This window comes from Ranitomeya variabilis, chromosome 3, assembly GCF_051348905.1.
Source record: "Ranitomeya variabilis isolate aRanVar5 chromosome 3, aRanVar5.hap1, whole genome shotgun sequence".
Taxonomy (NCBI): Eukaryota; Metazoa; Chordata; class Amphibia; order Anura; family Dendrobatidae; genus Ranitomeya; species Ranitomeya variabilis.
In genome coordinates, this window is record NC_135234.1 from 725,591,342 (window position 1) to 725,614,712 (window position 23,371).

At 48.3% G+C, this 23,371-nt stretch overlaps 1 protein-coding gene across 1 annotated transcript in view; it reads left to right on the forward strand.

Annotated features, from left to right (window-relative positions):
* Window positions 1-12,006: 12,006 nt before the first annotated feature.
* Window positions 12,007-23,371, forward strand: part of FGF9 (fibroblast growth factor 9) — a 54,844-nt gene continuing 43,479 nt past the window's right edge. The window contains exon 1 of the mRNA XM_077298383.1: window positions 12,007-13,130. Within this exon, the coding sequence (XP_077154498.1) occupies window positions 12,854-13,130 (277 nt within the window). The 5' untranslated portion in view covers window positions 12,007-12,853. The remainder of the gene's footprint in view (window positions 13,131-23,371) is intronic.

The window sequence follows — 23,371 nt, forward strand, 5'->3', positions numbered from 1 at the left end:
ATGCAGCCGATGACCGTTCGTTTGGTTGATAATTTGAAGGGAATAGTTTTTGCTATGTAATCAGTAGGAGATAGTGGCTTAAACACAGAATGCAGGGATGTGTCAATTATCAAGCTATGTGCTGTTTACTTACAATGAAGGTTTTATCACTTGGTCATTATCATTGCTGTGATTAGCTTCCTCTTCCATGTCATGTGACTCTGCCCCTTCCTGTGATAAGCAGCTCCCTTTCAATAGACACTATACATACAGAGCTTGGTGTGTGTGGCATTAGCTTTTTCAGCTTTGCTGCATACTACATCTAAGAACGCGGATTGTGTGACAACTGCTGCACCCTGAAAATTAAGTGATACATTGCTGGAATCAGGAAATCTGCCCCTAAATTATGCTGCTTTCAGATGAGGTAGCAAAAACCTGCTGACAGATTCCCTTTAATAGACCGCATGAAGAATCCATTGTTGGCTGTACATTGCCAGATGTTAATCAGGGATGTGCTGCCGATAATACATTGGTTCTGTCCATGAAGCATGTATGTTAACGAGTATTTTGTGCCCCATACAGTTTTGTTGGACCTTGTGGACAGGTCTATAAGCAATTAAAAAACAACATATGCAGTGGATTGCAGCTCATTAATGGGCAGAAATCAGTCAGCCTAAATGGCTTAAAGAGTAGGGCTTTTTGTTATCAGGTTTAATCTTTGTTACAGGTACTGCATATCAGTGAGGGTCCAAGTCCTGAGACCCACCCCGATCGCTGCCCGGCAGGCGGAGGTTCTGAGTTCCGGCATGAGCCTGTGCACAGATCGCTGTCTGGGCACAATGGAGTCTTCTTACAGACAAGAAGCATAGCCCAAACGGGGAACGATGATAGAATAAACATTTACTTCACATGTCCTACACACAGTGCCGGACTGGGGTGCCAAGGGCCCACCAGTAACATTGAGTCTGGTGGCCCATTATTCAGCTACAAGAAATAACGCATTACCCTTATTCACAAATTTGCCTGTTTCTAGATAATAATAAAGGAGGTAGTTTGTTAGATAAAGGTTGAGATGATTCCATTTTCTGTACACAGTGAAACAAATGTATTGTGCCAACTACTTCTCCTATAGGTGGAGAGTCCATTCCTGCATGGGGGGCCCACCGGAGGATTTTCCTGTTCTCCGGTGGGCCTGTCCGGGTCTGCATGTAAATAACGTTTTCAAAAATCAGGGGAAAAAAAAAATGAACTGCATCATTTCTGATGGTTCTTGCGTGACATGGGGTTCACATTGTACCCGGATACTGGCACTGAATGGCGTCACAGAAGAGGGAATACTGAACATATAATGTACCTGTATGTCGGACATATCCACTTCCGGCACTGACATATATCAGCATTCTAGTGTCAGGTAAGGGAGAGCAATGCTTGCACAAGATTAAATCATTGTGTAAGTAACCGTCGCTCCGATTCCTTGGGTGATTGTCTTAACGAGCCCTTCACTGACACAATAAATACAAGGAATTATTCCGAGTTAGGCCTCGGTCACACCAGTGCCCATTATAGTCTATGGGACGGTTCACATCTTGTTTTCCTTTTTTCAGGGACCATGTGTCCATGCAAAACTCATGGAGACATTCGTGAAAAACATGGATGGCACTGATGGTAAAAATGGACACACACAGACCAAACCCCGCGGGTATCCGACGGACTGTGCGAGTCTTAAAGCAGCTCCCTTGATGAATCCTGGTGGAGGAACCACATAGCGAAATAATGGAGTCAAGACTACTGCTTGTAAGGGTGGGAGTCAATGGGACCGTAGGAACCCGTGAGGCTGGAAATAAGTGGGTAAAAATCCACACTGACAATGGTCCGTAAAGGAGTAGGAGACCTGAATTTTAGAAATGCAGTTTTATTTTGTCGACGTGTTTCGAGATAAACATACTTCATCAGGACAGAGATCACTGTGGTTTGTCCTGATGAAGTTTACTTCACGTGTGTGGATTTTTACTCTCTTCTTTCCAGCCTCAATAGTTCCTCCATATTGTGGATCTGCAGCTACAGAATTCTAAGCCGATACCGGGGTTGTGACTCTCACACCCTCCCCAGGTGAGAATAAGTCGCTTTAGCTCCTCATTTTCCACTCGGATATTGTCTCTCCCTTCACTAATGGCACCATATATTTGTCACAACCTATGGACATTTAGGATCCTTCTCATCTATGGGACTGAACGGTTGGGATATCTGGATCAAATAGATTGGTGAGACCGTTCTGTTACTGTTGTTACAATTATACATGTGATATGTTAGGAACTTATTGCTGATTTGGGAATGTTTGAGATTAATTGACGTCCAACCACTGCTGGTTACCGTAACCCCACTGATCGACCTTTGATGGTTGCGGCATGCTTGTCAGATAGGCTTTTGGACTTTCCCGTTTTCATACATAACACACATTGTAGATGATAACTATACGCACTATTGTGTCCTATATATCTTATCGATATCCCAACTATTAGATCTTTATCTAATGGATCACTTATGGTTGGACTTCCTCCTCCATGTGATCAGATGGCGACGCCGGCAATAATCGACAGCACGAAAGTGAAGAGAAGGATCAGCTCCGGGCTTTCCACAGTGTAAAGTTATATTTCGCGACATTTAGGAACGGATTGGATTTCAGGGTCGCAGAATGCATTGTAGTAAATGAGGCTTTCATATTTTATGGCAGATTCTCCCTAAGCCTCTCCGTGCTATGCAGGAAAGGACAGAGATAATCCGTCACCATAATGTCCTCTGCAACAACTGTATACATAATGCCAGCCGTCCATGTTACAGAAGTATTTAATATCAACTGAGATCAGAATCCATCTCCCGAGGATACTTTATGTGGACATTTAATACGTTATATAATATTAAATATATAATATATATAATTATATTTGTGCCCATTTAATACGTTATATAATATTAAATATGTAATATATACATAATTATATTTGTGGCCATTTAATACGTTATATAATATTAAATATATAATATATAAATACCGTAATTATATTTGTGGCCATTTAATACGTTATATAATATTAAATGTATAATATATATATATAATTATATTTGTGGCCATTTAATACGTTATATAATATTAAATATATAATATATACATACCGTAATTATATTTGTGGCCATTTAATACGTTATATAATATTAAATGTATAATATATATATATAATTATATTTGTGGCCATTTAATACGTTATATAATATTAAATAAGTAATATATATATATATATAATTATATTTGTGGCCATTTAATACGTTATATAATATTAAATGTATAATATATATATACATAATTATATTTGTTGCCATTTAATACATTATATAATATTAAATATATAATATACTGTATATACATAATTATATTTGTGGCCATTTAATATGTTATATATCTTTTTATGTGGCCATTTAACACATATAATATTAAATATATAATATATAATTATATTTATGTGGCCATTTAATAAGTTATACAATAATAAATATATATATATATATATATATATATATATATATATATATATATATATATATACACCGTATATTAAATGGCCATTTGCGGCCATTTAATACGGTTACGCTTAGCAGAGAACGTGAACGGAGACTGAAGAAACCCCCATACAAAAACTGACCCCCATAACCAGACATGGGTTTCTGGAAAAACGTTCTTTAATCTTGATGGTAAACCTGACTCACAGTCCAATAATGCTCGGAGGCGAATTCATTTCAATACCGGATGATGCGCTGCAGACGAGGGGGAAACTGTGCCGTCTCCACTCTGTGTCCCAACAGCTGGTTCAGGCACTGATCACGTAACATTGCTATATTTCTGCCGAACGTCTCGCTGATATCCCGTCACCCAGACGATCAAAGGGGTTTTCTGGTATATTAAAAAAAATAAATCCTATATCCTACTGTGCAGTGGCGTAACTACAAAGTGAGGGGCCCCGATGCGAACTTTCAAATGGGGCCCCCCCGCGCCAAAATATTTCCCACCGAAATTCACATTTTCCCTATTCATTTCGCACACTATAGTTTTGTTGCTTTGTTGTATAGTCTGACCTAATACTGCCCTGTAATCGCTGAGAAAAATGATTTTATAACTAACAAGTCCCTATACTAATTATGGTGATGTCTTCGGAAGTGCAGACTCTGGGCGTTCATGTCCTCCCTCGCTCTAATTTCAAGCGCACTGCCGGCGTTAGAAATCTGTGTGCTGTTTCTTCCTGGTATGACGCTGCAGTGCGTCATTTCCGGACCTGTGCAGTGTGGGGGTGTATTGGGTGTACTGGTCGGCTCCGGAGCATACGCACTGCACATTCTGACGCTGGCGAGTACACCCAATACTCCCCCACAGTGCACATGCTGGGCTCTGCCCACAGCCGTGTACCATTCTTCCCGACTCAGAAATTTACAGCCCGTACACACGCGGCTTCGCTCCGTGAACCCCGTACACACACGGCTCTGCTCTGTGCACCTTGTACACACGCAGCTCCGCTCCTTACACCCGCGGATCTGCTCCATACACCTCATACACACGCGGATCCACTCCGTACACCTCACACACACAGCTCCGCTCCATACACACGCTGCTCCGCTCCGTACACACGCGGCTCCGCTTCGTACACACGTGGCTCCGCTTCGTACACACGTGGCTCCGCTTCATACACTCCATACACACACGGCTCCGCTCCGTCCACCCCGTACACATGTGGCTCCATACACCTCGTAAACACGCAGCACCACTCCATACAGCCCATACATACACGACTCCGCTCACCTCTTTCACACTCGGCTCAGCTTTGTACACCTCGTACACATTGCTCCACTACACACATACACGTCTCCGCTCTGTACACCTTGTACACACACGGATCTGCTACATCCACACTATAAACCCCTCCTGACCCCACACATAAACTTCCCCTCATTCAGCACCATGACAATCAGCACAGCAGGGTCCTGCATACAATTAATTGAGACATCAGTATAATCCTGCATAAAGGTTAATAATGGCCCCATAAGATGCTCCATAAAGACATTTGCCCAATATAGTGCTGCAGAAACATTGATTATGGCCCCATAAGATGCTCCATACAGACACTTGCCCATATAATGCTGCACAAATGTAATGGCTCCATAAGATGCTCCATACAGATATTTGCCCCATTTGCTGTTGCTGCGATAAAAAAAAAAACCACATACTCACCTCTCCGTCGCTCAGGCCCCCGACACTTTCAATATTCTCCTGCAGGCTGCTCCTCGTTCCAGCCGCCACTCCATCTTCCGCCTCCTCCGCACTGACGTTCAGGCAGAGGCGCGCACTAACTACATCACCGCGCCCTCTGACCTCAGCGTCACTGCAGAAGAGTGGCATCTGGAACGAGGAGAGGTGAGTATCGCGCAGCGCTCCCCCTCCCCCTTATACTCACCTGCTCCTGGCGCGGTCCCTGCAGGTAGCTGGCTGCCTGGCGCCCCAGCTTCTTCCTGTACTGAGCAGTCACCGTTATTGCTCATTACAATAATGAATATGCGGCTCCACCCCTATGGGAGGTGGAGCTGCATATTCACTACTGTAATGAGCGGTACCATGTGACCGCTCAGTACAGGAAGAAGCTGGGGCTCCGGGCAGCCAGGGACCTGCAGGGACCGCGCCAGGAGTAGGTGAGTATAATTAGACAGCCCCCGCTCCCTGGCCCTGAAAACCCCTGGATACGCCACTGGGCGGGCCGGGCCCCTAAGCACTCCGGGCCCGGTAGCAGCTGCGACCCCTGCGACCGCAGTTGTTATGCCCCTGCTACTGTGGCATTTTGCCTTTAAATAAGGAGGTCTCCTGTTAGGAGCTTTATCTATTTCACAGAGTACAGAACACCGGCAAATAGTAAGTCTCACACTGGAGGACCCGGCTCATCCATGTCTTATATCAATAGCCCGATGAGGTCATTGAGGATTGTGTAATGCTTCATTTGTCCAGTGGAGGCACTACAGGGAAATTGAACACTTGCTAACAAACCCTCCCACGGATTAAAATGTGATCCCTGGGCTGGGATCAACAACGATCAGCTGTAAGAGGACCAGTCTAAAAATAAATAAAAGTACTGTAACTAATAGTTAAACCAGATCCTAGGGAAGCTCAGTAATAAGTCTGGTAGGAGATGAATACTGGATATTTCTTACCGTTTCTGGAGTCCTATAAAGCAGAACATAACCCACTCGTAGGACTCCTCAAAACTTCAGGAGACCTAAAAAGGTGGGAAGCAGTCCCTCTAAGGGTTGTAATAACAATTGGCTATCAGTATCACTTAAAGGGAATTGGTCAGCAGATTTTTGGCCCCTACTCTGAGAGCAGCATAATGTAGGAGCAAAACTCCTGATTCCTGTGATGTGTCACTTACTAGGCTGGTTGCTGTAGTTTTAATAAAATCACTGTTTTATTAGCAGGGGATTATCAATAGAGGACTAGTAAAATTGCCGCCATGTAGTCCGTTATATTCAAGAGGTCTATATATCCCAGCCCCCCACACTTATTGGCTGCTTTCTGCCTATGCACAGTGTAAACAGAAAGCTGTCAATCAGTGGTATGGGCGGGGCTATACAAAGATCTACATTCAGAGAGATGGCAGATCTGAAGTAGAAGAAATGGTGATTTTATCAAAATGACAGCAAGCAGCCCAGTAAGTGATACATAGCTGGAATCACAGTCTCTGTCTCTATATTATGCTGCTGTCAGATGGGGTAGCAAAAACTTGGTGACAGATTCCCTTTAAGTTTCCTAGAAATAGATGTCGATATGTGGACAAGTGTCCTTTTACAAGTGAATCAGCTCCTGGATACAATGTGTCACCACTTTCTGTGTCTCTGTGCCAAGAGTTTGGTTATGGCTATGATAAAAAAAAAAAAAGTTCCAACCTTACAGAAAGAAAACGCTGCCTGAAATCAGTGGGTGTAATGCACCAAGTAGACCTCTAGGGACAGTGTTTCTCCTGTCATTAACCACATTTCTGTTCTCTCCTGGATCCTGACTACCTGTCTAGTTCTTCCAATTATCCCAGGAGCGTTCACCACTTCCCGGAGAGACCGGGCGGACGTCATCCACATGGTGCAGAATTTTTGCTCCTAGAGATACTTTTTGGGTGTGATGTCCGCCTTCAGTCACACAGAAAAATCAGTGTATATATTCTCAGTAGACGGGTCTACGGAGGGAGACTGACGCATGACATTGCTGGGACACAAAACTTTTACGAGACGATTATATGATGTAATAAAGCGGTAATATGACATAAGAAAAAACAATGCGCTCTGATATCCAGGATGTCAATGGTAATGTAGCTGAAGTGAATGTGACCGAGCTGCAATACCGGGTACAACCTGGGAGCAAGGGGGGCGCCATCTATGGGAAAAAAATGCTATTTTTTCTTAATCTTATAAAACCTCTTTAATAATCTACGCATAGATGTGAAAGGTGTCTGACACAGACAAAATCACAGCGTTCGAATAAAAAGGATCACCCCTCCCAAAAACAAACAAAAAACACCCACACATTTATCATGTTTACAGTTTTATTTGGGATCTGACAAGGCATGAAATGCAGAAGAATCAATTGTTTAACTTTTCTCAAAATGAATATTAATGTGGTCTTTATATCTACACACAGATGTAGGGAGACCCTTCTAAAAAAGACCCCATCTTGGAGAAGACCACCCCGCCTCCTGGGGATATGGTCACCAAAACCTGACACTTACTCATTGCTTCCTATGTTTGCAAAAGCAGCCTAAGCCGGACAAGAATTCCCGCAACTGATTTTCAGTTCCAGCCTATAATATACAAGCAGGACCCCTTATGTGAGAAGACCACCCTGCTCGAAGACCACTGTTCAAAGCCATGTTGGAGTAGAAGCCTCAAAGAAGCTTCATTGTATTTGGATAAAGGTAACTGGATGGAATATTCCCATCATCGTCCCCCCTATGGATTGGCGATACCTTGCTGATCCACGGGGGTCCGACCTCTGGGACCCCTAACAATCCCATGCACAGGGCTCTGGATGTCATCCGAGTGCAGTCCGATCCACATGGGCACAGACAATGGAGAAGATGAGAAATGATTTTATATATTTAGATTTATATAAAGATAACACGAGGTTAAAAGATAAAACTGTTTCATGTCTGCCCTCATTAATTGGAAATCTATTTGACAGCCAAAGCTTATAATTATAATAATAATAAATAATAATAATAAATAATAAAGCTTGTCATTTAGTTAACAAGATGGAACACCAGGGGGCCGTCAGTCATTATTAAGGCAACCTAAGAATATTTAACATGCAAACATTTGGCGCTCGTCCCCCCAACATGGTTCACCAATATATCGGCATCATCAGGGGATCGGACTGTGGTGCAAATTAATTAATGAAGGTAAATATGAAATAATTTTGTCTTTAACCTCGTGTTTCATTTTGCTTGCAACACCCAACGTAAGAGGAGTCTCAGAGCCCCGTCTTTAGGATTGGGGGAGTCTCAGAGCTTCGTCTTTAGGGTCAGGGAGTCTCAGAGCCCCGTCTTTAGGATCAGGGAGTCTCAGAGCCCCGTCTTTAGGATTGGGGGAGTCTCAGAGCCCCGTCTTTAGGATCGGGGAGTCTCAGAGCCCCGTCTTTAGGATCGGGGGAGTCTCGGAGCCCCGTCTTTAGGATCGGGGGAGTCTCAGAGCCCCGTCTTTAGGATCGGGGAGTCTCAGAGCCCCGTCTTTAGGATCGGGGAGTCTCAGAGCCCCGTCTTTAGGATCGGGGAGTCTCAGAGCCCCGTCTTTAGGATTGGGGGAGTCTCAGAGCCCCGTCTTTAGGATCGGGGAGTCTCAGAGCCCCGTCTTTAGGATCGGGGAGTCTCAGAGCCCCGTCTTTAGGATCGGGGGAGTCTCAGAGCCCCGTCTTTAGGATCGGGGGAGTCTCAGAGCCCCGTCTTTAGGATCGGGGAGTCTCAGAGCCTCGTCTTTAGGATCGGGGGAGTCTCAGAGCCCCGTCTTTAGGATCGGGGGAGTCTCAGAGCCCCGTCTTTAGGATCGGGGAGTCTCAGAGCCCCGTCTTTAGGAACGGGGGAGTCTCAGAGCCACGTCTTTAGGATCGGGGAGTCTCAGAGCCACGTCTTTAGGATCGGGGGAGTCTCGGAGCCCCATCTTTAGGGTCAGGGAAATCTCAGAGCCACGTCTTTAGGATCGGGGGAGTCTCAGAGCCCCGTCTTTAGGATCCGGGGAGTCTCAGAGCCCTGTCTTTAGGATCGGGGGAGTCTCAGAGCCCCGTCTTTAGGATCGGGGAGTCTCAGAGCCTCGTCTTTAGGATCGGGGGAGTCTCAGAGCCCCGTCTTTAGGATCGGGGGAGTCTCAGAGCCCCGTCTTTAGGATCGGGGAGTCTCAGAGCCTCGTCTTTAGGATGGGGGGAGTCTCAGAGCCCCATCTTTAGGATCGGGGAGTCTCAGAGCCCTGTCTTTAGGATCGGGGAGTCTCAGAGCCCCATCTTTAGGATCGGGGAGTCTCAGAGCCCCATCTTTAGGATCGGGGGAGTCTCAGAGCCCCGTCTTTAGGATCGGGGAGTCTCAGAGCCCCGTCTTTAGGATCGGGGGAGTCTCAGAGCCCCGTCTTTAGGATCGGGGAGTCTCAGAGCCCTGTCTTTAGGATCGGGGAGTCTCAGAGCCCCTTCTTTAGGATCGGGGAGTCTCAGAGCCCCATCTTTAGGATCGGGGAGTCTCAGAGCCCTGTCTTTAGGATCGGCGAGTCTCAGAGCCCCATCTTTAGGATCGGAGAGTCTCAGATCCCTGTCTTTAGGATCGGAGGAGTCTCAGAGCCCCGTCTTTAGGATCGGAGGAGTCTCAGAGCCCCGTCTTTAGGATCGGAGGAGTCTCAGAGCCCCGTCTTTAGGATTGGGGGAGTCTCAGAGCCCTGTGTTTAGGATCGGGGAGTCTCAGAGCCCCGTCTTTAGGATCGGGGAGTCTCAGAGCCCCGTCTTTAGGATTGGGGGAGTCTCAGAGCCCCGTCTTTAGGATCGGGGAGTCTCAGAGCCCCGTCTTTAGGATCGGGGAGTCTCAGAGCCCCGTCTTTAGGATCGGGGAGTCTCAGAGCCCCGTCTTTAGGATTGGGGGAGTCTCAGAGCCCCGTCTTTAGGATCGGGGAGTCTCAGAGCCCCGTCTTTAGGATCGGGGAGTCTCAGAGCCCCGTCTTTAGGATCGGGGGAGTCTCAGAGCCCCGTCTTTAGGATCGGGGGAGTCTCAGAGCCCCGTCTTTAGGATCGGGGAGTCTCAGAGACCTGTCTTTAGGATCGAGGGAGTCTCAGAGCCCCGTCTTTAGGATCGGGGGAGTCTCAGAGCCCCGTCTTTAGGATCGGGGAGTCTCAGAGCCCCGTCTTTAGGAACGGGGGAGTCTCAGAGCCACGTCTTTAGGATCGGGGAGTCTCAGAGCCACGTCTTTAGGATCGGGGGAGTCTCGGAGCCCCATCTTTAGGGTCAGGGAAATCTCAGAGCCACGTCTTTAGGATCGGGGGAATCTCAGAGCCCCGTCTTTAGGATCGGGGGAGTTTCAGAGCCCCGTCTTTAGGATCGGGGGAGTCTCAGAGCCCTGTCTTTAGGATCGGGGGAGTCTCAGAGCCCCGTCTTTAGGATCGGGGAGTCTCAGAGCCTCGTCTTTAGGATCGGGGGAGTCTCAGAGCCCCGTCTTTAGGATCGGGGGAGTCTCAGAGCCCCGTCTTTAGGATCGGGGAGTCTCAGAGCCTCGTCTTTAGGATGGGGGGAGTCTCAGAGCCCCATCTTTAGGATCGGGGAGTCTCAGAGCCCTGTCTTTAGGATCGGGGAGTCTCAGAGCCCCATCTTTAGGATCGGGGAGTCTCAGAGCCCCATCTTTAGGATCGGGGGAGTCTCAGAGCCCCGTCTTTAGGATCGGGGAGTCTCAGAGCCCCGTCTTTAGGATCGGGGGAGTCTCAGAGCCCCGTCTTTAGGATCGGGGAGTCTCAGAGCCCTGTCTTTAGGATCGGGGAGTCTCAGAGCCCCATCTTTAGGATCGGGGAGTCTCAGAGCCCCATCTTTAGGATCGGGGAGTCTCAGAGCCCTGTCTTTAGGATCGGCGAGTCTCAGAGCCCCATCTTTAGGATCGGAGAGTCTCAGATCCCTGTCTTTAGGATCGGAGGAGTCTCAGAGCCCCGTCTTTAGGATCGGAGGAGTCTCAGAGCCCCGTCTTTAGGATTGGGGGAGTCTCAGAGCCCTGTGTTTAGGATCGGGGGAGTCTCAGAGCCTCATCTTTAGGATCCGGGGAGTCTCAGAGCCCCGTCTTTAGGATCGGGGGAGTCTCAGATCCCTGTCTTTAGGATCGGAGGAGTCTCAGAGCCCCGTCTTTAGGATTGGGGGAGTCTCAGAGCCCTGTGTTTAGGATCGGGGGAGTCTCAGAGCCTCATCTTTAGGATCCGGGGAGTCTCAGAGTCCCGTCTTTAGGATCGGGGGAGTCTCAGAGCCCTGTCTTTAGGATCCGGGGAGTCTCAGAGCCCTGTGTTTAGGATCGGGGGAGTCTCAGAGCCTCATCTTTAGGATCCGGGGAGTCTCAGAGCCCCGTCTTTAGGATCGGGGGAGTCTCAGAGCCCTGTCTTTAGGATCCGGGGAGTCTCAGAGCCCTGTCTTTAGGATCGGGGAGTCTCAGAGTCCCGTCTTTAGGATCAGGGGAGTCTCAGAGCCCCGTCTTTAGAATCGGGGGAGTCTCAGTAGCCATCCCCCACCAAACAGCAATTTATCTTCTATTTTTTGGATAGGCAATAATTTATAAAGATGGGAATAATCTCCCCCCTCAAAAAAAAAAAGTGTATGATAGAAAAGAAACAAATAATCCGCGCAGTCATGCTAATTCTTCCCAGTATGACAGTAATTAGGTGACAGGATCCCATCCCTTACACTATGCAGCTGTTCCGTCCACATTTATTCTGACACCGGACGCGTTTCCTATGGTCCGCACAAAGTGGAGGAAAGCTTGGGACAGACACCTGACACCGCGCAGCCTCCCACTAGTGTGCGTGTCAGTGGCCTCCGTGGGAGCCCAGGTCCTGCATCGCCTGCTGCAGACACTGCCGCAGAGCCGCGGGGATGTGTGAGCCGGGCTAGGCAGCGGGCGGTAGGACCCGGGAGGACGCGGCTTGGCAGGAAGGCAGTAAGGCTACCTTAAACCCAGCCCAATGCCTGCTGCTGCGCCACTCTGCGAGCTGGATGGAAGAGCCTCAGCAGCAGCAGCAGCTTCTTCATCAGCGGCAGCGGTGTGCCCGGCACAGACACCTGTTCCCAGGCTGCAGCCCCGGCGCCCTCCTGCAGCTGCCACCTGAAAAGTTTCCGTGCGGTGCTCCCGATGTGTGCGGCGCCTTCTCCAGCCCAGACAGCGCATGCCTCCCCGGGGTCCGCACATTCTGACGTAGCCTGGACATCCTCGAACAAGCCCGGCTGCTGGAAGTTGGCACGAGCACTGCTGGTCTTCTGCCCAATGGAGGGAGTCCACCTTCCCCCCCTGAGCGCCACTGCAGGGGCTGACCAAGGACGCGGAGCCCGGCTCGCCTGCTGAGATGCGCGGACAGCACTATGTCACCAGTGGCTCCTGCTGCTGCTGCTGCTGCTTCTCCCTTCAGGTTTGACCTTGAACCTCTTCAGCCCCACGACCGTGTATTATTGATGGATTGAAGAGGAGAGGCGCCATCCTCCCCCCTCCCTCACTGAGTCACTCGCAGGATCCCGTGTACACATATATACACACCTGCCCTCAGCGCCTCCGAAACCGCAGCTGCCTCCCCAGCGCCCACACCAGGCTCATGGCTCCCTTGGGTGAAGTTGGCAACTATTTCGCAGTGCAGGATGCTGTGTCTTTTGGAAACGTACCTGTTCTGCCAGTGGATAACCCCATGTTGTTAAGTGACCACCTGAGCCAGGCTGAGGCTGGGGGGCTGCCCAGAGGCTCCGCAGTCACTGACTTGGAACACTTAAAGGGGATCCTCAGAAGGAGGCAGCTTTACTGCAGGACTGGATTCCACTTAGAGATTTTTCCTAATGGGACTATCCAAGGGACAAGGCAGGATCACAATAGATTTGGTAGGTCATTGTACACGGTTACATTCCATCTGCAGGTAACTGATGCATCAAGTTTTTGGGGGGCACCAAGTTCCAAAGTTCATGCTTGGACCTGGTTGTGGCATGTACTGATTGAGTACTTGTCAGGACCCTCAAATTGGGGGACACCAAGTTCTGGACCTTGCCATGGTATTTGTTGGTTATTCTAGGTAGTTGTTGGTGCCCCACAATTTGAGGGTCCTAAGTTCTGGACCTTGCCATGGTATATGTTGGTTATTCTAGGTAGTTGTTGGTGCCCCACAATTTGAGGGTCCTAAGTTCTGGACCTTGCCATGGTATGTGTCGGCTATTATTCTAGGTAGTTGTTGGTGCCCCACAATTTGAGGGTCCTAAGTTCTGGTCCTTGCCTTGGTATGTGTCGGCTATTATTCTAAGTAGCTGTTAGGACCCTCAAATTGGAGGACACCAAGTTCTGGACCTTTCTATGGTATATGTTAGTATTTTGCAGTCAGGACCTGCAGTTTGAGGGGGGCACCACGGTTATTCTGAGTAGTCAGGACCCCCCAGATTTGGGGGCACCAAGGTCTATGGTGCATGCCTGGACCCTGCTGTACATGTAGCTGTCAGGACCCTCCACTACAGCGCCCTGTGCAGCCCCCTCCTGGCTATTATTGACCCCTTCTATTTAGAGGTGTGGTGCAGGGGGGTGATGCACAGATGTGTGTGGCCATTTGCTTCCCCAAATTCCTCTGTGATCGCAGTGCAATCTGCAGGATCCCGGGCTAAATCCCAGGGACATGGACTCATTTTACAGCGCACATACCATGGGGGCTGTTACTTCTATAGGGGGCTATTTGTGACTCAGCATTAGCGCTGGAGACTGGAGGGCGCATAGCAATACTAACCCCCAGCCCAATCCCCTGCTTCCTTTTATTAACCCCGGAGATGCTGCTGGGACATTGATCTGCATTGCTGCAAGTTTCAGAAATGTTGCAGCTGCTTGGACTGTGTGCAGAGTCCCATCCAGCCACCTGATCAGTGTGAGGCATGTTCAGAGGACAGTGCTGTCAGCGTGTCATCTGCAGATGCTCTGGGAGGATGGTGGGAGTAGTGGATGCTGGGTGGGTGATGGGAGTAGTGGATGCTGGGTGGATGCAGGGAGTAGTGGATGCTGGGAGTAGTGGGTGATGGGAGTAGTGGATGCTGAGAGGATGATGGGAGTAGTGAATGCTGGGTGGGGGGGCGCTTTCATTGCAGCAGTGGCTGCACTGGGAAAGTACTTGCATGCTGTATTCTAGGAGGTGTGATCACTGCTATCCTGTAGGGGCAGGACTGTGTGATGGGGGTCCAGGCTATGCTGTATGGGGGCAGAACTGTGTGATGGGGGGTCCAGGCTATTCTGTATGGGGGCAGGACTGTGTGATGGGGTCCAAGCTATGCTGTATGGGAGCAGGACTGTGTGATGGGGGTCCAGGCTATGCTGTATGGGAGCAGGACTGTGTGATGGGGGTCCAGGCTATGCTGTATGGGGGCAGGACTGTGTGATGGGGGGGTCCAGGCTATTCTGTATGGGGGCAGGACTGTGTGATGGGGTCCAGGCTATGCTGTATGGGGGCAGGACTGTGTGATGGGGTCCAGGCTATGCTGTATGGGGGCAGGACTGTGTGATGGGGTCCAGGCTATGCTCTCTGGGGGCTGGACTGTGTGATGGGGGTCCAGGCTATGCTGTATGGCGGCAGGACTGTGTGATGGGGTCCAGGCTATGCTGTATGGGGGCAGGACTGGGTGATGGGGGCAGGACTGTGTGATGGGGGGTCCAGGCTATTCTGTATGGGGGCAGGACTGTGTGATGGGGTCCAGGCTTTGCTGTATGGGGGCTGGACTGTGTGATGGGGTCCAGGCTTTGCTGTATGGGGGCAGGACTGTGTGATGGGGGGTCCAGGCTATTCTGTATGGGGCAGGACTGTGTGATGGGGTCCAGGCTATGCTGTATGGGAGCAGGACTGTGTGATGGGGGTCCAGGCTATGCTGTATGGGGGCAGGACTGTGTGATGGGGTCCAGGCTTTGCTGTATGGGGGCAGGACTGTGTGATGGGGTCCAGGCTATGCTGTATGGGGGCAGGACTGTGTGATGGGGGGTCCAGGCTATTCTGTATGGGGCAGGACTGTGTGATGGGGTCCAGGCTATGCTGTATGGGAGCAGGACTGTGTGATGGGGGTCCAGGCTATGCTGTATGGGGGCAGGACTGTGTGATGGGGGGGTCCAGGCTATTCTGTATGGGGGCAGGACTGTGTGATGGGGTCCAGGCTATGCTGTATGGGGGCAGGACTGTGTGATGGGGTCCAGGCTGTGCTGTATGGGGGCAGGACTGTGTGATGGGGTCCAGGCTATGCTGTATGGGGGCAGGACTGTGTGATGGGGTCCAGGCTATGCTGTATGGGGGCAGGACTGGGTGATGGGGGCAGGACTGTGTGATGGGGGTCCAGGCTATGCTGTATGGCGGCAGGACTGTGTAATGGGTCCAGGCTATGCTGTATGGGGGCAGGACTGTGATGGGGATTTAGGCTATGCTGTATGGGGGCAGGACTGTGTGATGGGGATTTAGGCTATGCTATATGGGGCAGGACTGTGTGATGGGGATTTAGGCTATGCTGTATGGGGGCAGGACTGTGTGATGGGGGCAGGACTGTGATGGGGGTCCAGGCTATGCTGTATGGGGGCAGGACTGTGTGATGGGGGTCCAGGCTATGATGTATGGGGCAGGACTGTGTGATGGGGTCCAGGCTATGCTGTATGGGGGCAGGGCTGTGTGATGGGGTCCAGGCTATGCTGTATGGGGGCAGGGCTGTGTGATGGGGGTCCAGGCTATGCTGTATGGGGGCAGGGCTGTGTGATGGGGTCCAGGCTATGCTGTATGGGGGCAGGACTGGGTGATGGGGGCAGGACTGTGTGGTGGGGGGTCCAGGCTATTCTGTATGGGGGCAGGACTGTGTGATGGGGTCCAGGCTTTGCTGTATGGGGGCAGGACTGTGTGATGGGGATTTAGGCTATGCTGTATGGGGGCAGGACTGTGTGATGGGGGTCCAGACTATGCTGTATGGGGCAGGACTGTATGATGGGTATTTAGGCTCCCACATCACCCATTACTTCTCTCCTGCAGCAGCAGATCTCCCCCCACGGGTGACCCACCATGCCTCTAGCTGTCCCACCCCATTAGGCTCAGGCACGATGCAGTGCGGTGTGTGCAGCGCCCGGTACATTGGGGAGAGCAGCGTGGACTCGCTGCATTGCTCCCAGTCCGGGCTCCACGCCTCCAGCAGGTGTCTAGTGTATGTATGTGTGTGCCGCGCCACCGCTGGGTCCTGAGCACCGCCGGCTTCTCCCGCACGTGGTGAAGCCCGCACAAGGGGAAAGAGCAGCAACTGCGGCGCTACTACAGACATTACGGAAATCGCTCAATTTCCCCAGTGTTTAGAATTGACAGGACATTTATTAACCTGTTCGTTTCCGAGAACCACTATGGCAGAAGGGGAGAAACTGTACATAGCAGTTACCTACAATATTAAAGGGATCAAGGGAGTTTCTCATTTATAGAGGTGAAAGTTCTATAAATTGATCATGGATGATGAAAGAAAAAAAAGCTTACTATACAGAGAATTAATAAGAAAAAACTGCACTTTTTAATTTAAAATTACATATATACATACATTAATTTACCTAAAATGCGAGGATGGTGTGTTCAACTATTATGACTCATTGGATAGTCACGTGTAGTACTAATTATTTAATTTATTATTATTATTATTATTATTTTTATTGGGCAACATTTAGGTAATTATCACGGCTGTTATTAAAAAGAAAAACATAAAAAAAAAAACCCAACGGTTATCATTAACTGTTGCCGCTATCGGTCATATGGGGTGAAACATTTTTTGGAAAAGGGGGTGTGATTTCCATCTTTAAAAACTTTTTTTTTTTATTTGTATTTTTTGTTTAGTCTCCCCTTCCCTAAGGGGATTTATAGTTTTGATCTATAGCTATATTTTTTTCTTTTTTTTTTTTTTTTCTGTAAATTTTAGGCAAATAGTTGATGACAGTCTTTTCTGATCATTCATATTGTGTAATTAGCTGAGTTTTCCTAATGTAGCAATGTTAGTATTCAATCCTAGTACAAATACATTGTTTCAGATAATAATAATAAAAAAATAAGTAAATAATAAATTGTAAATAAATAAGAAAAAAATTGCCCACTGTCAGGAAGATATATTTATTTATTTAATTTAATTTATTTATTTATTTTTAAAGGCCTGTTCAGCTTTAAAAGGCTCCTTAATCTATTTGCCTTCCACCTGCTTTCAGGTGGAATGTGTTACCTTTAGTGCACACATCATAAAAGGCCTGCAGATGATAGGAATGTTATATTGTGACCATGCTGCTGGGAATTTCCTCCTTCCTCCTTTTCTTGCCTGGCCTGAGACTTCTTTATCATTTAGTTAATATGTATTTGCTGCAGTCATTCAGTGACAGCCGGGGTTTGAACCTGTGAAGTTTTGTAAATTTTTTTTTTTTTTTTTTTGCATTCTTGTGACTTTCTTAGCCTGGAGCATGGGAAATCTGCATTTCAACTTGAGAGATTACTGCTTATCTTTCCCTTGTTTTACATGTGGATTGGTGCTAATTGGTTTAAGTAATTGTCACTGTGAAAAATCCTGAGTGCCTCGTCATGTCACAACAAATTAATAACGTGGAGAACATTTGCTGCCCCGGCGGATCCTAATTAATAATTGATATGATAAACATGGCTGTGTTTAGACTGTAGGGTTAAAAGCTACATATGTTGGAGAACGCCAACCCTGCGACTCGTCCCTTTAAATGTTTCACTGGGAGGATGTTGTATTCTGTGATCGGCTCTGATTAATAAAATGCTGTGACGGAGGCTTGGAAATGATGAGCAGAAGGGAAACCCCATTATGTTGGTTGTGCTCGGAGCTCGCACCGATTTTATGATCTAGATGTTGATCTGACAACCCGCCTTGTAGTTTCGTCTAGACCTTGATGGAATGGGAGAACCTGTGTGGTCAGGTCCAGATGGCATTGGTCTTATATGTGCATTTTTTTTTTCCCATTGACTTGGCAATATTTTAAAGTACGTCAAGATTTTCGGTGCCGGAGCAGGGATTGATCAGGAGTGATCCCTAACAAATCATGTACCATCTACTTATCATGCACATGGATAGTGGTTTGCTATATTAGTATTTCCAAGTGCATCAGCCCTACAATTTAAAAGGGCAGTCAGTTTATCATACTGCCTTCGGATCAGGCACTATGTTAAAAGAGTAGGGATGACCGGACCTGTGGACATTCAGGTACGTCGTGTTTGACCAAAGTTTGGTTCTGGTACCAGAACTGTACCTGAACCTGAAATCCATAGAAAACAATGTGGACCTGAACTTTCTATCTCTGTCTCGTGGTGTCTCTCATGGTTCGCTCCTCGCTAATAAAGAGCAGTAGGAACTGAACAAATTGATTTAAGTGTAACTCATTTTTTTGTTAAATACCTGTTCCTATGCTTAGGAGTCATGTGGGCGGTGCTAGTTATCTCCGTATGCTCAGTTACTGAGTAGAACTACCCACCGGACTCCCAAGTAAGTGATTAAAAAGAACTTGTAACCAGGTAAAAAGTAGACAGTTTTTTGTTGTTGTTTTTTGCTTTTATTTTATTCCCACTGTCCCCCCCGATTATCCCAGTTTTTGTTTTTTGTAAATCCGCCATACGGTTCCAGAGATATGGGTCTTTTTTATTTAGTGATACATTTTTTTTAATGCCTTTTACTAAGGGGGCATGGCTAACAGGCTATTTATGCTGTGCAGCCTAAAGACACGCCCCCGAGAGTATCCTGTGAGCCACTCCCACCTTAGGACGTGTCACTAAAATTAGAACTAAATAAAAAGGCCCATATCTCTGGATCCATAAGGCGGATTTTCGAAAAATAAAAAAGGTTCACTCAAGGGGAACAACAGGAATAAATTAATCGCAAAACTGGCCACTTTTGACTTGGTGACAGGTATTCCTTTAAGTGAATAAGGAATTCTGAATCATTTCTTAAACTGTACATCGATCTAGGACTTAAATGCTCCAGGGGCTCTTGAATACTGCCCTAAAGCTTGAAGGGGAAGTCTATCCCTGGTGTAGGGTCTTGGAAATGCTGTAATATAACAGATTATAGATGTTGGATGTAATATATCGAGTCTTTATATCCAAATATGCTGAAAAATTAAGGAAATCCTCGTAGGATGAGTTTTAGGGATATACTGTGCTGTGACAGGAGTGATTTTCATATCTATGAGAATGCAGAACTCGGACTGATACTCGAATTATTAAGCATCCAGATGTCTAATTGTCCCGTGTAAATCCAGCCTGAGGTCATTTAGTCTGTCTGCCCCTTATGGGAAAGAGAAGTCTTTCTTCCCTGTAAAGCAAGTACTTAGTGGTCCGTATACCATGTCGGTGACGTGAGGTGAGCTGCACCTATGCAGGTGGTGCTGTAGGAGTGGCGTTCTGTATTGCAGTCTGGCATCGTGTAGGGCATATCTAGTCTTTGTAAACCCAGTAATTCCTTATACAGTGGGCGTACCTCTAGCATCAGCAGAACCGCTGCACGCACAGCTTTACAAAAAAAAAAAAAAAAAGTAAGAAAGAAAAAAGAGAGAAAACCTTGGAGCATGCAGAATGGCAAAGTCAAGACAGGAGGTGACCTCCATCTACTGACGCAGGGCACAGAAAATGTTTTAATGCTGCATCTCCTATCCACACAGAAATGTGCTTACAAAGCCTGGCACACTGACACCGGGCACCGCTCCTCGTTCTACTGCAGAACATTGCAGATTCTCTCAAAGTAGATCTATACATAGGATCCGAACAGAACTGCCATTTTGATTTCGCTCTGCCGTTCCTGATGCCCTCTAAATGTTGGGACATGAGCGCTCACGTGGATTCCATCAGATGTTTGCAGTCACTGCAGTCTTCTTCCTCTGTGCTCGATGCTCAGTGATGCCGAGTTGTCCTCTACTTCTTGTCGTAGGATATAGCTCATGCTCGTTTTCTTACAAAGTTGCCTAAGTAAATATTAAATACAAGTTTTTATATCATATTCACATAGATCATTTTGTACGGAACCTGGTTAATGATCTATATATTCACCAATATGGCTATCACTCACTGTTCGTAAAGTCCTGGATAGTTAATCCTCCTTCTGCAGCCATAAGGAGGTGGTGAATGTATATCTGCATGTCTAACCTAAGTCTGTGTGTGAAATGTAATGAAGGCCATATTGGTCTTAACCAAGCTTTCCAATTATCACTATGAGCCTTGACCCTTTTTAGACTAGCCTTGACCCTTTTCAAACGAGCCGTGACCCTTTTCAGATGAGCCATGCCCTCTTTGAGACGAGCCATGTCCCCTTTGAGACGAGCCATGCCCCCTTTGAGACGAGCCATGCCCCCTTTGAGACGAGCCAAGTCCCCTATTGAGACGAGCCAAGTCTCCTTTTGAGACGAGCCATGCCCCTTTGAGACGAGCCATGCCCCCTTTGAGACGAGCCATGCCCCCTTTGAGATGAGCCATGCCCCCTTTGAGACGAGCCATGCCCCCTTTGAGACGAGCCATGCCCCCTTTGAGACGAGCCATGCCCCGTTTGAGACGAGCCATGCCCCGTTTGAGACGAGCCATGCCCCCTTTGAGACGAGCCATGCCCCCTTTGACGAGCCATGCCCCCTTTGAGACGAGCCATGCCCTGTTTGAGACGAGCCATGCCCCCTTTGAGACGTGCCATGCCCCCTTTGAGACGTGCCATGCCCCCTTTGAGACGTGCCATGCCCCCTTTGAGACGAGCCATGCCCCCTTTGAGACGAGCCATGCCCCCTTTGAGACGAGCCATGCCCCCTTTGAGACGAGCCATGCCCCCTTTGAGACGAGCCATGCCCCCTTTGAGACGAGCCATGCCCCCTTTGAGACGAGCCATGCCCCCTTTGAGACGAGCCATGCCCCCTTTGAGACGAGCCATGCCCCCTTTGAGACGAGCCATGCCCCCTTTGAGACGAGCCATGCCCCCTTTGAGACGTGCCATGCCCCCTTTGAGACGTGCCATGCCCCCTTTGAGACGTGCCATGCCCCCTTTGAGACGTGCCATGCCCCCTTTGAGACGTGCCATGCCCCCTTTGAGACGTGCCATGCCCCCTTTGAGACGTGCCATGCCCCCTTTGAGACGAGCCATGCCCCCTTTGAGACGAGCCATGCCCCCTTTGAGACGAGCCATGCCCCCTTTGAGACGAGCCATGCCCCCTTTGAGACGAGCCATGCCCCCTTTGAGACGAGCCATGCCCCCCTTTGAGACGAGCCATGCCCCCCTTTGAGACGAGCCAAGTCCCCCTTTGAGACGAGCCAAGTCCCCCTTTGAGACGAGCCAAGTCCCCCTTTGAGACGAGCCAAGTCCCCTTTTGAGACGAGCCATGCCCCCTTTGAGACGAGCCATGCCCCCTTTGAGACGAGCCAAGTCCCCTATTGAGACGAGCCAAGTCTCCTTTTGAGACGAGCCATGCCCCCTTTGAGACGAGCCATGCCCCTTTGAGACGAGCCATGCCCCTTTGAGACGAGCTATGCCCCTTTTGAGACGAGCTATGCCCCTTTTGAGACGAGCTATGCCCCTTTTGAGACGAGCCAAGTCCCCTTTTGAGACGAGCCAAGTCCCCTTTTGAGACGAGCCAAGTCCCCTTTTGAGACGAGCCAAGTCCCCTTTTGAGACGAGCCAAGTCCCCTTTTGAGACGAGCCAAGTCCCCTTTTGAGACGAGCCAAGTCTCCTTTTGAGACGAGCCATGCCCCCTATTGAGACGAACCAAGTCCCCTATTGAGACGAGCCATGCCCCCTATGAGATGAGCCATGCCCCATTCTAATGAGCCTTGCCCCTTTCTGACGAGCCATTCCCCTTCCATATAAACCCTGCCCTGCTCCACTCCTTGGATGTTTCTTTGGATGCAAGGGCTTGACATCATGGCATTAGGAAAATTTTGGGGAACACTGCTTTCTGGGAGGTCACCAAAGGCATCTGCTGTGCCCATAGATTTTACAGCTTTTTTTTTTTTACAGTACAAGAAGTTTCCTGATTTACCAGCAGCCTTCCAAATATTTTTGGAGTGTTGGCAATTATGTGGAAAGTACATTTTTTGGATACAAGGAGTTGGCAGGTGTTGTAAAGCTTACTTTTTACTATTTAGATCTAGGATTAGGAAAGACTAGAAGCAATGGGATGAAACTGAATGGGAGGAGACACAGATTAGATATTAGAAAAAACTTTTTGACAGTGAGGGTGATCAATGAGTGGGACAGGCGGCCACGAGAAGTGATGAGTTCTCCTTCCATGGAAGTCTTCAAACAGAGGCTGGACAGACATCTGTCTGGGATGATTTAGTGAATCCTGCTTTGAGCAGGGGGTTGGACCAGATGACCCAGGAGGTCCCTTCCAACTTTATCATTCTATGATCTACTCTACTATATGTAGAAGCTTGGACCACCCATCAGTTCAGTGTTGTTTTTATGGTGGAAACGACCACAACAGTCTCTTCTGGGCAGCATTGTCTGAATGAGCCCAATGGTCCCGCTCTACCATATGAAGGCTTTGTTACAGATTTTACACTGGGGCCCCAGGAGCCCCCAGGAGCCCAAATTGCTTGTGTCTATCAGTAGAATGATCCATAGTCGATTGCATTGAGTTATGAGTCAAGACACTGAAGGCATGCTGATACGTGTAGTATGTCATTAGCTACGAGCTGTATTGGTGAGTCTGCACAAAAAGCAAGAACTGCTGCCCCAGAACTCTGATAGAGCACCATGCCGCTGTTTTTCAAGGTGCGGAATACTGGACATAAGTCTTTGGTACACACACTCCGGCGTTTTCATATATATTTTTACCACCGGTTAGGAATCAGTAATGTTCGTTCTGTGTATAGTACAATACTTATCCGGACCCAGTCTTCTTCTGTTTCAAGCGCCGCTCCAGTCCCTTTCGACCATCTTGTGACCACAGTTTTTACTGGTCCGAAATCGCTGCCAACTGTGACTTACTCTCTTAATGTAAGTCTACGAGAGCCTCATTCGGAGTGTCATAGTCTACCATTGAGAATGACTTCCGATCCACCCAACAAACACTTCAGTGATCCGGCCGGTCACAAGGTGCAGAAGAAGGCCGGAGCGGCGTTCGAAGAGA